Here is a 15,025-nt window from a genome sequence, read left to right on the forward strand (position 1 = left end):
AAAATGCCAGGTGCCTATCTGGGAATAATGTGTCTGACACAGGTGCTGGCATTCGTGGGTGCTCGGCAGCTACAGAGAGCTGAGGAGTCACTGGGGAAGCGATGCCTGTGTAGTCACTGGTCTGTCCCTCTGCCTTGCCAAAGCCATCCCCCGGGCCCCCGTCTCTGGAACTGAGCTGGAATTAAGATTCGCTTTTGGGAAAACAGACATTACGTCAGGCACCAAGAATTTCCTGTGGAATATCTGTAGAAACAAGGGGACCACTGGCAGCAAAAAAAAAAAAAAAAAAAAAAAAAAAAAGTTTCTCTCCACTTAAAAAAATTAATTTATTTCCTGAAATAAATATCAAACAGGTCTTTTGACAATTCCCACTTATACCGTGATTTCCTGCTATCAATTAAAAGAGAAGAAAATATATTTTTCACATTTTTTTTTAAGCAATAAAACTGAGGAGAGAAGTAAGCACCGTAATAATGTAAAATCCATACTTTCAGTTGAGGTGAACTTCCACACGGTGTTGGTGTGAGCGTCTCCAACGTACACAGTCCCATCGTCAGAGGCAGCAATGTCATGAGGCATGTCGAAGTGCTGCCAAACGAGAGGCACACGTTAGGGTAGTCAGCCTACATGTGAATTCTCCACAAAAGGACAGAAAAACAAAGCAAAGCACTCAACAAAACAATAAGCATAGTGCTCAGACCAAACCAAACCAAATGAAACCAAACCAAAAAACAATCAGGAATTCCTATCAAAGCAACTCTAGGCCAAACAGAGTTACTCTTTCATTCTCTGGGCACTGATTCTGACAGACGCAATTCTATGTTTTGGGAAATGTTAAGAGACATCAGTGACTTTCAAGTCTTTAAAAAAAAGTGAACATTTACAAGTAGATTATTATTAATTTTTCTATAATCCTTACCTGAGGATATGTTTTTTTAATTGATTTTTAAAGACAGAGGAAGAGAAAGAGAGAGAAAAACATCGATGTAGGAGACAAACAGTGACTGAGTGCCTCTTGTACCTGCCCCAAATGGTGATTAAATCCTCAGCCTTTCGGTTTGTACGATAACGTTCCAAGCAACTGAGCCACCCAGCCAGGGCAGGTTATTTTTTTACAGTGTTGATTACATGGTGTTGCATTACTACCTATTTATTTATATTTATTTTATAAGTTCATGTGTCTTCTGTCTTTTAATCACTGTCAAATCTGCCTGTTTCAATCTATACAAATCAAACTCATGAGCTACCTTAAAAACTATTCATACATCACTGATAAGAGAAGTCATTTCAAAGATTCAGGGCATTCAGATTATTTCTGAAATGCATGCCAGGAGATAGGCAACAGTGTGGGGTTTTATACTCTGAAGCCCAGAGTTTACAGTATTTTGAGTTAACAAAGGAAACTCATTGAGTGTTATTGCCAAGTGCTTCCTCAGTTTTGATATCAACTTAGATATATGGTGTTTCACTAAGCCTTTCTTCATGGTGTATTTCCATTTCAATCATCACCACCTCAGTCCGGGGGCACGGAAGACAGAGGAGCACTTTTCAAAAACCATACTTTCAGCTGGACCCAGGGTCACCACGCTAGTTCCTGAAGAGCAGCCTCAAAATGTTGCACTGCCATTGCCATCTGCCTTCTGAACCTGCATAGGTGCCAAGCGTCCAGCACTTGACAGGACACAGATGATGCTTTCACCTTTGGGGCCAGCAGGCCTGCTTGAGGTCACGGCTCTCAACGATTGACCAGTGAGTATGAACAGGAGCATTATCCCGACTGTGGCTTATCAACCAGCAACTGTCCACTTTGGTTTGCAGAGTACAAAGGACATTAATGAAGCAAATTGCAGTGCTTGGCTCCCTTTAGGAGGGGTGGAAAGCATGCTTTCGAGATACTATTCTGCTTTAAAAATCAGCAACAATTTGTCACGATGTAAAGACAAATGAGACAGCAGTGCCAAGAAGGCTCATTCCTTCATACTATCAAATGAGCTGTGACAAATGTGCATGAGAAGGACAAGGAGCCAGAAATCAAAATGTTGCCTTGCTGAAACCTCACAAGCCTGTCATTTAATGTTCATTTTTATTTTGAGTTCAGTTAATGGGTGGCAACTGACTTACAAATTATAGGCAGTTCCTCTTCTACACCAAAATATGTTCTTAAAAACTGAGTTGCAAAATATATGGTTGAAAATTGCTTCACAGTTTCTAATAGGAAGAATATTTTAATAGGTGTGGGGAATAAAGGTGAGGGAGAAATGTGTGAACTGTTCATCAGTGAATTGCAGTGTGTCATCAGTTCAAGGCTAGAATATCAATAAGCCTCTATCTGCGGTTCTCAAACTGATAAAGAGAGCCAAGGGCTCTGTTATTTGGGACCACTGGAGGGACTCGGGAGGCTTAGTGGATGGGACTTTGGGACCTCTATTACTACAGCATTCACAAGCACCCTATGGTAATCTTAACGAATTAGTCTACTGCTCTGTCATTTGAAAAAAAAAAAAGAAAGTTGTGTTGTAAGCTTTAGAATTTCAGAGTTGAACGGATTTAAAGATCTTCTGACATGGCTTTGTAAACTCTCCTTTTGAGGTACTCTTCCCTAGCGAAATAAAATACACAAGAGGAAAGAGTGGCAGCACCCTCCTGGGCCACCTGGTGACACAGCACAGGGAAACCTACCCTCTAAATCTGTTCTTTTGTCTTTCAAATTCATGAGGAATTTGTGTTCTCTATATCATAGCTTCTCTGCTTCAACACAAAACAATGCTGAAACTTACTTAATATTCAGTAAAATAGTTCTCTCAGAGGTTGTAGCAAGTTTATGTTGTGGTTGAGAATATCCCTTGGTAAACCTAGGTCACACAGACCTCGGTTTGAGATCCAGGTGTGCGACTTACTTTGTAGCTTTGAATAAGTACTTTAAATTCTGTGAACCGTTCAGCTCAAATGTTGTTAAACATTGCAATTTTAATCTCTATCATTAAGCTTGGAGAAAAAACATAAATCAGGGCCTACTGGGAGTTTTGTTGTCATTATTGTTGTTTTGTGTGGAGGACTGTGGATCATTTCCCTCCTTTTCCACATGAGCTGCTGTGCAAAAGGGAGAAGACAAAAAATGGCAGCCTGAAGGCTGTGGGTGAAAGTCGATGATAAAGACTGTAACTCTTTCCTGTGTTTGGGAGTGGGGGCTTTTGGGGGACAACTGTGTGTCTTTGCCCTCATAGCTTTTTGATATCATTTGCTAGAACCATCCTCTTTATTGTCCGACTGTCTCAGCTTCCCTGCGTAGACATAAAGATGAAGACCGTACATTCAAGGCAAAACCATTTCTAAAGAATGTAATAGTAGAAGAAGGAGAATTGAAATACACGAGGAGGTAAGTAAGTGGATAGGCAAAAACAGAGACCCACACACATTATGTAAAACGTGAAAAAACAACATCTTCTTATATAAGTGTCAATATACCTTATTTCTGTCACCATACTTTGTGATGATAATCTAATTAAATGAAAATTCTGAGAGATTCATGAACTGATTTCAGTTTACTGAGTGAACACAGAACAAATTTCTATGTTCTGGTGTAATACCAAATCTTGTTTACTGAGAGGAAAAGCAAATTTCACCTTGGAATTAGGCTCTCTTTTCAAGTTTGCTGCGTTGATCCATATACTGTGACTCATTCATCACTGAATGTCTGATGAACGCTGATGTTTAGGCACAATGTTTTCTGAAATTTTAATTCAGAGCCATTCACATTTTTATGAGAGTAAGGCTCATTTAGAATCTAGCCTCTTGCTTAGCATTTAGTTTTGATTTCTAGATGCATATTTGATTAAAAAATTAATATCCTGGTTGATGCAGCACATTATCTTCAAAGAAAAATCAAGGCAAACTAATACAAAATGAAGATCTGAAAGAAAGTTAAACTTCTCACTTTATCAACAGATAAGAGAAAGCTCCAAATGGCAAAACAATGACTGGATAATCAATAAGAATCTGAAACACCAATGAAATAAAATATGTTACCAATGTAATTTTCTTCCTGAAGGTCTACTATGATTTGATATTTGATGTCTTTTTGCTTTTCAGGTGAAATACTTCTGTGAAAATTCTTATTTCTTATACAGGAATAGAAACCCAAACAGAGAACTTGTACTGGAATCTTTTTTTTTTTTTTTAAGATTTTATTTATTTACTTTTAGAGAAAGTGGAAGGGAGGGAGAAAGAAAGGGTCACATCAATGTGTGGGTGCCTCTCAAGTGTCCCCTACTGGGGGCCTGGACTGCAAACCAGGCATGTGCCCTGTCTGGGAATTGAACCTGCGATCCTTTGGTTCGCAGGCAAGCATTCAGTCCTCTAAGCCACATCAGCCAGGGCCTGGAATCTTTAGTTCAGATTCAGTTTGCTTCAAATCAGATTCTGTAACTCTTGCTAAAACTCCTCTTGAGGGAGAGGCTGTGCCCCATTTTGTTCACCATCATCTTTAGTGCCTAGCATAATGCCTGGCACGGAGTAGGTACTTAATAAATATCTCAAGAATGAATTCTGATAAACCCCAGACTAGCTGTCAGTATTCTAACAAAAAAATTTCTAAAATATTGAGGCATTTAAGAGTACTTTTTGAAATCTAGCAAATTTGGTATCTTACAGAATACTATAGGAGTTATAAGTATTACAGTTTGCCTGGTGGCTTGTGATAGTTGCATTTTGATCCAAGTAAACCCAATAAATCTTTACATGTTTTGAAAATAACTCTTATTTGCAGTATTTTAGCAGGCTGAATTTTTTAAAATCGAGGTCCCACAAGCACATTCAGACAGTGTGTGAACACTGATCATTCTGGTAATCATAGTGCAGAGAAAGTAAACTGAGAAGACACAGGGCTGCAGGCCCAGGGGGCCACAGTCACGTTCGTGAAAGGCACCCTGAGAATAAACAGTGGCAATCCATTTGTGAAGCCCAAACTAGCCTTTTATCTTTTACCTAGACCAAGTCTATAGGACTTGAATAAATTCCAGGAAGTGCTATTTTCAAGTCTTGTTGCTCAGTGTAGTCATGACAAAAAAAGCAAACAAGATTTCTGTTGGATCTAAGAGAACTATAAAAGTACATTTTAACATATTGTTATCTTCTCTACTAGGATGAAACCAGAAAACCCTAATTTTTTTTTGTATTCTAACTACAGTGAATTAAACCTGCCACTGTATGCAAAGTCTACTATTAACAACCTTAGAACTACATTCAGTGTTAAGTTGCATCTGAAGGATTTGGAGCACAGAAAGGCATTTATTATAAATAAAATGTTGTAACAGAACACACCCACCAACCTACCTAAGAAATTGTTCACGTCTCCTTAAAGTTTTTAAAAGATTATGCAAGTACAAATTGAATGCCAAGTTTTGCTTTTTAGTTTTCTCTCATGAAAATTGAGACCTAGGCATTATATAATATGTGAATACCTTGCGCACTGGCTTGAAGATGTCTATAATTTCCCCACTGGAAAAGTTCATCACAAATCCTTGTACAGGTTCTTGGTCCCCAAAGTAAGGCTTCCCATTCACCGCAAAGAGCAAACCTATGAAAGATATTCAGTTAACCTTTTTTAAAAATATGGATAAGACTGGCCTTAAAATACATGCATGTCCATTTACACAAATAGCAATATAGGGTTAATTTGATCCCTACAATTGGCAACCAAAGTAGAAAATAAAACACTTGCCCCAGCCGGTGCAGCTCAGTGGATTGAGTGTCGGCCTGCGAACTAAAGGGTGGTGGGTTCAATTTCCTGTCAGGGCATGTGCCTGGGTTGTGGGCCAGGTCCCCAGCAGAGGGCACTCAAGAGGCAACCACACATTAATGTTTCCCTTCCTCTTTCTCCCTCCCTTCCCTTCTCTCTAAAAATAAATAAATAAAATCTTTTAAAAAATACAATTCTAAGGAACATAAAGCTTAAAAAAAAAAAGAAAAGAAAACACTTGGCAAATGTCTCCTCTGAGTAACAAGATGAGGGGCAAATTAGGAGACTAACCTACTTGTAATAGGAAAATCAGAAAATGTTAGGCCTGTTTCACTAAAGAAGTCAGCAGAAATGAGGAATACATAAATATATAGATGTCGATGTAGATATAGAAATGGATGGTATAGGTATAGCAATAGCAATAGATATAAAGGTATAGATACATATAGGTATCACAGTTATCTGAAAAAGGTATTGGGAAGAATCGAGTTATTTAAGCATCATTATGGAGTATCAGATCTTTAAAAAAATAAGGTAACGTCTGTTATAGTTAAGAGAATAATCAGAGGAAAATATGCTAAGGAAGTAAGTTATAGGTAGAAGAATGATTTGATTTTTAAAAACTTAAGTTTGAGAATGTGAGACATATTTCAGATTAACAAAGATATATTTTTTGATAATTAAAAAATTAGACCATCTTATATTTTTCAAGGAATACTCTGTAGGAATATTATATTTCCTGCTACAGTGGTGTTTATCCAAACTAATAAAAACTGTGGTGTTTTGATTAAATAAGTACTTCAGATAATTAGACATTATACTTTCAAAGAATTAAAACACAAAATATACACAATACTAAATCACTATTGAAGAATTTTTATCTTTCTTTAAAGATTTCAGAATAGGGTCGCTTAGCATATATCCCAGTAAAAAATCAACACTGTCAACATCAATTATTGTGCAACATTGTAGAGAAAACTGCAATTATAATATATATCATATTTTGCTTAGATTCTGTTTTTAATCAGATTTCCTCTCATCTTCTCTCCTGATGTTTTCTATTCATATTTGATTTGGTTTTTTAAAAAGATTTTACTTTATTATTTATTCTTAGAGAGAGGGGAAGAGAGAAAGAAACATTGATGTGCAGGAGAAGCAGACCAGTTGCCTCTCACATACTCCCACCCAGGGACCTGGCTTGCAACCCAGACAGGTGCTCTGACAGGGAGTGGAATCGGCAAACTTTCAGTTCACAGGTTGGTGTTCAATCCACTGAACCACATCAGCCAGGGCTGATGTGCTTTATTCACTATGAACTTGATCACCCTCTTTATTAGGTCAATGATTGACAGATTTATTCTTTAAATATGAGGTAAAAAACAAAACGAGACTATCTCTTTCTGGGATATTAATGAGAGTCTTTTACCACTTTTTTACTATGTATTCCTTGAGGGAGTCAAATTTGCTCCTTAACCAGACAGTCCCTTTATTCCATGTCCTAAATAAATTAGAGGATGCAAGGAAAGATAGTAGCCATATGCAACTTTAAAAGCATAAGAAATGTAAATACTATAGTAATGCCTATAAAGAGTCAATGGTGACTTCAAATGTAGATATAGATATATTTAATAAATTTATTGCAAAATTATATATAATTTTTAGAAATATATTTTTAATTTTTTCAGTATTCATTATTTAAAAATATGCTAAGTTATTTTGTAATGTAAGTCAAGTAGATCTTATTTTATGAATTTGGATTTTTTTTTTCAAGCCAAGAAAATCTATTTTAAAATGAGAAAAATATTTCAGGTTTTAATGGTCATTCCTCCTGGCATTTAGACATAATCCTCATTTACTTTACATATTTACCTTTAAAAAAACTGGCCATGCCTTTTTTAAAAAATGTTAAACAGAGGTATTTTGAATACTGATTTCATCAGGCACACAACATCTGTTGATGATGTGGGAAGCCATAATATTAATCATTTACTAACTAGAACAGATGATCATAATTAAGGAAAAATAAAAATCAATGTTTGGGAAAATATTTTTAACTCATTGAAAACAGTTGTTAAATCTTTGAGTTCTTCATTATTTCCATATAAACAATGGTAATTTTTCAGCTGAAACAGATTTACAATGCACTCACAGTTTTAAAATTATTTTAAGATCTGATATATAAGGCATGTTCAATCCCTTATAAAGAAAAAAATTATAAAAAGAGCACATTAAGACATAATTTTTAAGGATGGAGTGTAGGATGACAAAACACACAAAAATAAATTAAGATGACACACCTGGTATATATGAAATTGCAAATACATTTCTTCCAAATGATGCATGTTTAATCTCTCGCACAAATTCTTTGGTGTCAGTTCTAAAACACTGGATCCGACCATTCTCCCTGTCGGCCACACATAACTGACCCAAATGAGGCACGAGGGCCAGGCTGTGGGGAACACTGAGCTGGCCTGGTGCAGGGTTGCTCCCTGAAGACTCTGCAAAACAAAGAGAAACCTCAGATATATAATCTGTAATATCACCAAAGTCTGACTCTAAAGCTTTCTTTTCCAGGTTCGTGACAGTAAATCATTAGATATCTGAACCAGGTGAAAAATAACATAAGGCAGTTTGTAAATTTATTAATATCTCTTAACCACAAGCACATTACATATTTACTCTATTTGGACAAAATTTCGGGCTAGAAGCATCTTTTTTTTTCCTCATAAAACTGTGTGTGTGTGCGTGCATGTGTGCGTGAACACACCAACAGGATGCATACAGACGCCCTGTTTTCTCCACGACAGGGGACAAATACATCCTCAATGATGTGACGGGTACCAATCTCCTGTCCCTAGTGATATTGGCTAAGAATTATAATTAGAGCGTTACTGAGTACCTTCTCCCCACTGCGCGATGAACTGGCCACTTGGTGAAAACTGCACAATCCGACTGTTGCAATAACCATCTGATACATAGATGGTTCCAGTGTCTGGATCCACAGCTACATCAGTGGGTTGACAGAAGTGATTCTGGTCACTTCCTGGTTGCATGCTCCTTCCCAGGATTAACAAAGGGCCTTCTTTACCATTTGGATCCAGTTTGAACACCTTTTTTAAGAGGAACAAAAGCCTTACTTACATGGTTATTATGGACACACACCCGCATGGCTAAGAACATTTGCCCAGGCAATCAGAGACCGAGGTAAAAGAAGATCCTCTTTTTTAGAACCGGAAAACATCCCGTCTGAATCCTTCATTTGATAAATGAGGGCTACAGAGATTAACTGATTTGCCCAAGGTCATCCAGGTGATTAGTGATGAATGAAGACTAGTACATGGATGTCCTGTTCCGTCCATACCTGCACTTCCTTATCTTTCCTTAGCTAACAGCATGATGCTCTCCAGGAAATAGGAGCAATAAATGTTTACTGAGATGTTTGTAGCTATGTCTCCTGAATTCTAGCTTATCTCCCCCCAGTTTTCCTAGCTCTTTGCCACCTACTCTTAAAACAGGTATCAAATGTGAGCTTTGCTTTTGAGGGAAAGACTTTATGACTATTCTGTGATTGAAATATAGCTCCTTTTAAAAAGGACAAAAATTTGATGTTTTATACATAAACATGTATGTACCAGAGACCTTGCCTCAATTTACTGAAGATTAAAAAAAGAAAACATAAAACACAAGTGATGAAATAGAACTAAGACCTGGGAACAGAAAAAAGCAAATGTGGAAAGAAAAGGAGGTTGGCCTAAGGGTTCCTGCTAATTAAAAGAAAGGTGATTTGATCACTTATATATTAACTCATCACAGCGCTGAGTACTAAGAAACATTTGCAATGTGGCTGTTCTTTTTTTTTGTTACTGGGTCAAGAAAAAAGTCCCAGATAATGCCAGAGCACGCTGGAAGCATAACTTCATTTACTTCTTCATATTCGAATAATCGCTCCATGGAAGATTACCTGATGCAGAGCCACGTCTGTGACCCAGTAATTTCCATCTTTATCTATACTCAAGCCATGTGGCAAGTAAAACCTGCAAAATGAAAATAATTTTCTTAAATATCGATTTATTCCCAAAGCATGCACAATATGAATTTTTGCTAATTAATCTATAAAGGCAATATAAATTGATAAATGTGTACATGCATTACTATAGAAAAGACCAAAATGAACTGTTAAATGAAAATACCTGTTATAAAAAAGACTTTCTTGTGACAAATACTAATCAGCATTTAATCATTTAAAAATCTATGTATGAAGCCTACATGTAAATTACAAATATTTATTGTAAAAGAGTGTATTAAACAACACAAATTACAATTCAAAACCAAGTTCTATGATCATATATATTAACATCTTAGAAACATGTATAAACAAGAAATATAAATGGATTTATATAGTTTGAATCATTTAATATACTGTACGGTAATATAATTCTGTATTAATATAAAACATCAAATATATGACTCAAAAGGTTTAAGAGTGCCAGCGAAAGACAGTAAAATCCAAAGAAAACAACTTCCAGCAGACAGGGGCTGTGCTCAGCTGAGCTAAGTGAAGTGCTGTGCTGGATAATCATTAGAGAAGGTTAATCTATTTAACGAATCAGTTGGGATGATCTGGGTAAGAGAACTGTAACTAATGCAGACAGAAGCTCACAGGCTTAAGGAGCTTGGACAGAATTAACAAACACATGGACAATATCTTGTGGTTGTGGTCAAAAGACATCTGACAATCTTGAAGCTCTGTTTGCCATTAGCATCATGCTGGCACGGCAGATTTTTTTTTTTCCCCCCATGAGCCAAGGCTGTGATCTTGAATAACGGAACTGGATCTCTGTTTTGGTGACTGAATGTGAGAGTTATGATATGCTTTTGATACAGACACCCCACTGTTGGCCAACTTGGTTTGGCAACCATTGCTTCCTTCCTGAAATGAGAATGCTTCTGATTAATGTGTGGAGCACCAAAGAGACAGGTTCAAACACACTGAGTGGTGGAGCTGGTATTAGAATTTGGCCCCTGACCCACTATCTTAGAATCCTATAAAAAATCTAATTGTTACCATCTCCATAGCAGCCGCATTCACAGTGGACGGCTCCCTGCCTTCCAAAGCAGCTGGCTTTCCCTGCGCCTAAGCAAATGGAGTAGGGTGTAGTTCGTGAAGATGCCACATTAAAATGGTTGAGGACATTCTGTAAACAGGTGCCCCTTTCTAGATACTGCGTCTCTTTCAGTCAATGTCAGCCAACTTTTTTTTTTTGGCTGCCAAATGCCATCTAGGAATAAGACCAAACAATGAGTGGCTTTCAAAGCCAAATTACCTATGCATGCTAAGGAAAGATAAAAAGGACATTTGCTCAGTCTTCACTTTGAGATGGAAAGAGAAAGCCTTTTTTTCTTAACAGTGATTACTTTGATGAATTTGATTGTATAACTTTTTTGCTGCATACTTTGTTTTACAATCTTCAGATCTAGCTGACTACAACTCACTTCTCTAGCTTTGCGTATCCAACGGCTCTCTCAAGCATGACCTCCTATCAAAATTTCATGGGGAGCTTTAAAAGTATTTTTGATGCCTGGGCCTCATCCTAGACTAAATGTGAATCTAATCTTTTTGAAGCTGCCAGGTGATTTTAATATTCAGTCATTGTTTAGAACCACCTACTCAGAAAATGAAAGATGAAATGGCCCAATTAGCCTCTTGAATTCTTAAGCTACGCTCCGTCACCATTGCTATTACAACATACTTTACCCAAGACCTAACCCAATGATACACTTTATACCCAATACTATATGTAGCACATGCCTTAATAACAACATTTAAGTAATTTAACTCACAGATTTTTTCCACTGGATTGGAGTACTGCAGCATTATTTGGATCTATGACAAGAATAGTGTCTTCTTCAATTGGCCCAAGTCCTCTTTGCTGGTAAACAAATTTGCTGTCAAAAGAACTAAAAAAGAAAAATGTATTAGAATAGAAAATAAATAAACCAAGTCCATGAACTTAGTAAATACAGACTATTTACTTGAGATTCTTTTAATTTTTTTTTAATTTACTGAATTGAGAGAGAGGAAAAAAAAAGACATTGAGCTGTTGCGCCATTCACTCATACACTCAGTGGCTGATTCTTGTATGTGCCCTGACAGGGTATTGAACCCACAACCTTGCATATTGGGATGATGCTCTAGCCAACTGAACTACCTGGCCAGGGCTTTTTACTTGATATTCTAAATACAGGATAAAAAGAAGAGCTGAAATGTATTTGACTTCACCCTCTGTCTTTGACTTCTCAGCATCTTGATTACATACACACCAACAGGCTGCAGGACTGTGCTGCTCAGAATGGTCAGTAGAGCAGCAGCATGGGAATGCCTGGAGATGCAGTGTCTCAGATCCAACTGAATCTGAACTGGTAGTTTCACAAGATCCCCAGGTGACTTATACTCATGAAAGTTTAAGGAACACAACCTAAAACTCTTAAAGTAACTAATATTTTTTAGAAGATCCTCAAAATGTTTTAATAGCTATTTTCTTTCAAATACAAAAGAAAGCACAATTTATTTTAACTTTCTCTGTAATGATAAGAAAAGTGTAAATGATAGCAGGAAAGGTAGTGATCAAAAATATGTTCTATTATACTAGCCATAGGTACAACATACAAATCAGGGTCCAACGATATAGAACAGAATGTGCAAAATTTTTCAAAAATATAAAACATAATTGATTCTTGAAACAAAAAGGTACTCAGAGGCACAAAACTTTTTCCATGTAACAGCTTTTCTGTAAGTACAAAATAAACTATGTAATAATTAATAAAAAACTAAAACAAATGTGACAATTTCTGGTTTTAAATTTGCACCTTCTGGGTTATTATAAAATATTATGAACATATGCGAGGTCTATCTAGAAAAAGTCCAGCCATTGATAATATAATGAGAACAGTTTGTGCGACATCAATATAACCCGGCAGTCAAAGAAAGCGGACTAGAATGTGCATGCGTGAATGATGACAACTTCTTTGTACTAGTCACTGAGTGAGCATGCGTACTGTGTGGCCATTGCATTCAAAATGACTGAGTGAGTACAGCAACGAATTTGCATCAAATTTTGTGTTAAGCTTGAACATTCCTCTAGGAAACTATTTGGATAATTCAGGAGGCTGCAGCTATGGGCAACTGAAGATTGGCAGCTTCATCACAACAACGCACCCACTCATGCCTCACAATTCATGCAGTTTTTTTTTTAGAAAAACATCAACACCCAGGTGACTTGGCCCCACTACAGCTCAGATTTGGTGCCCTGTGACTTCTTGCTTTTCCCAGAATTAAAATCTCCTTTAAAAGGGAAGAGATTTCAGAATGTTGATGAGATTCAGGAAAATACAACAGGGCAGCGATGGTGATGGGGAGAACTGTGAGGTCCCAAGGTGCCTACTCTGAAGGGGACTGAGGTGTCACTGTCTTATGTACAATGTTTCTTGTATCTTGTATCTTCTTCAATAAAGGTCTCTTTTTCATATTACATGGTTGGATAATTTCTGGACAGACCTCGTATGTTTACATATATATTTTTCTTTTATATTTCTACCTGCATTGTTAGTTTAGTGATATCTTTCCTTAAGCTGACAGTTGTCACTGATGTTGTACTTATTTCAATTTCTGTTTGGGAAATTATTTGGGATAAAGGACAAAGATAAACTCTTCCAATATAAGCTTATATAACAGTGATAAATATACTAAGCACTAACAAGCCAACTTACATTTTCAAACACAAAGAATTAGATCGGCTCAGTTAGGACATGTGTGTGTATATAAAAAATATGTATATTTTGCCAGATGAAAGTCAATGTATCATCACTGAATATTTCTGTAATATAAAATTTCTTTTATAGAATCAGACAAGGCTGTAAAAAAATTACTATTTTGTAGTTCAATTGTATAAGCAAAAAGAAACTGAATAACATTAAATATTTATGGAGAAACATTTGTAATTTGGAAAGCCAACAGACTGCTCAAATCTGTCATACACCTATTGATTAGTTGGTTGATATTTTATGGAACTTATGTAGAGTCCCAGTAGAACAAAACTTTCAAAATACATTCTCTTGCCATTAAAAATAAACATCAAATAACTATTCGGGCTTCTTGACTGTTACAGTCTTTTGGGTATCTTTTCCCTGAAAGACAACAGTAAGTCCCTGAGGTAGTTCTTATTAATGACCCATTCAATTGAGCACGAAATATTGATTCAGCTCTGTCAACCTAAAACTGAGGTAATACTGTTTACATTTGCTATTACGTGTAGTTAAAACCACACATCAGTATCTAGAAAAAACATACATGAGTTTGTTTGAAATGGAAGTAACATCACTAACAAAGCAGATTTTATAAGATATTCATGGGATCATTATTAAATTGAAGTGTGAGATTTTATTAGATAGAATCAATGTAAGAGTATACAGGTGTTATTAAATCAGGGGAGGCTGGTAAAGGGAAAACATGAAGTCACTCTTTTTTACTACTGTGAAACAACAAAGAATTTTTTCTGAGACTATTTTCAATATGAATTTTTGTACTAAAAGTATCATAATTAATACTATGAAAACAAAGGTACCAATATCTAGAAAACAAAGATAGCAGATTCAACCATTAATGAGGTTTTCTCCCAGCTTGACTATGATATTGGATAACATAAGGTCAGCACATCTGAGACTCATAGTATGCTTTAAGTTTCACATTCATGTGTAATTGGAGGAAGTCTCCATTTTTTACCTCTTTCATGATTTAAATATTCTATCCCTCATTATCTAGAAACATTTCAATGCTTTGTAATGGAACAACAGCAGTCTCAATTGTATGAGTATTACTAGGTCTGTCCAGAAAGTATCCAGCAGTGCCAAAAGAAAAAGAGAGACATTTATTGAAGAAGATATAAGATACAAGAAACATTGTACATAGGACAATGATGCTTTAGTCCCCTTCAAAGTAGGCACCTTGGGACCTCACACAGTTCTCTGATCTTTGTTGACTGCAGCCTGCACATGTTCGACATTCTCAGGTGTTCGTTCTCTTGCTGGCCTTATAGAACGTGGATCACTTTCAACAGATTCTCAATCTTTGAAGCATTTGCACCATGCTTTTTATTTGTGCTGCACTCATTGCATTGTGCCTGAAACCTTCTGAATCATCTGAACAGTTTCCACAGAGGAATGCTCAAGCTTAACACAAAATTTGAAGCAGATTTGTTGCTCTACTTCCTCAGTGATTTTGAATGCAATGGC

The 15,025-nt window shown here is 36.5% G+C and overlaps 1 protein-coding gene across 13 annotated transcripts in view; it reads right to left on the reverse strand.

The window, feature by feature from the left end:
- The window catches only part of PAM (peptidylglycine alpha-amidating monooxygenase), a 281,694-nt gene that overhangs the window by 11,236 nt on the left and 255,433 nt on the right, over positions 1-15,025 (reverse strand). For all 13 annotated transcript variants that reach the window (XM_054590011.1, XM_054590022.1, XM_054590021.1 and 10 more), the window contains 6 exons: positions 11,579-11,695; positions 9,699-9,771; positions 8,637-8,847; positions 8,035-8,235; positions 5,460-5,575; positions 489-588 (listed from right to left, as the gene is read on the reverse strand). In XM_054590011.1, coding sequence (XP_054445986.1) covers positions 489-588; positions 5,460-5,575; positions 8,035-8,235; positions 8,637-8,847; positions 9,699-9,771; positions 11,579-11,695 — 818 coding nt within the window. The remainder of the gene's footprint in view (positions 1-488; positions 589-5,459; positions 5,576-8,034; positions 8,236-8,636; positions 8,848-9,698; positions 9,772-11,578; positions 11,696-15,025) is intronic.

Source organism: Pteronotus mesoamericanus, unplaced genomic scaffold, assembly GCF_021234165.1.
Source record: "Pteronotus mesoamericanus isolate MK-2021 breed Mesoamerican mustached bat unplaced genomic scaffold, CSHL_Meso_final scaffold_167, whole genome shotgun sequence".
NCBI classification, from domain to species: Eukaryota; Metazoa; Chordata; class Mammalia; order Chiroptera; family Mormoopidae; genus Pteronotus; species Pteronotus mesoamericanus.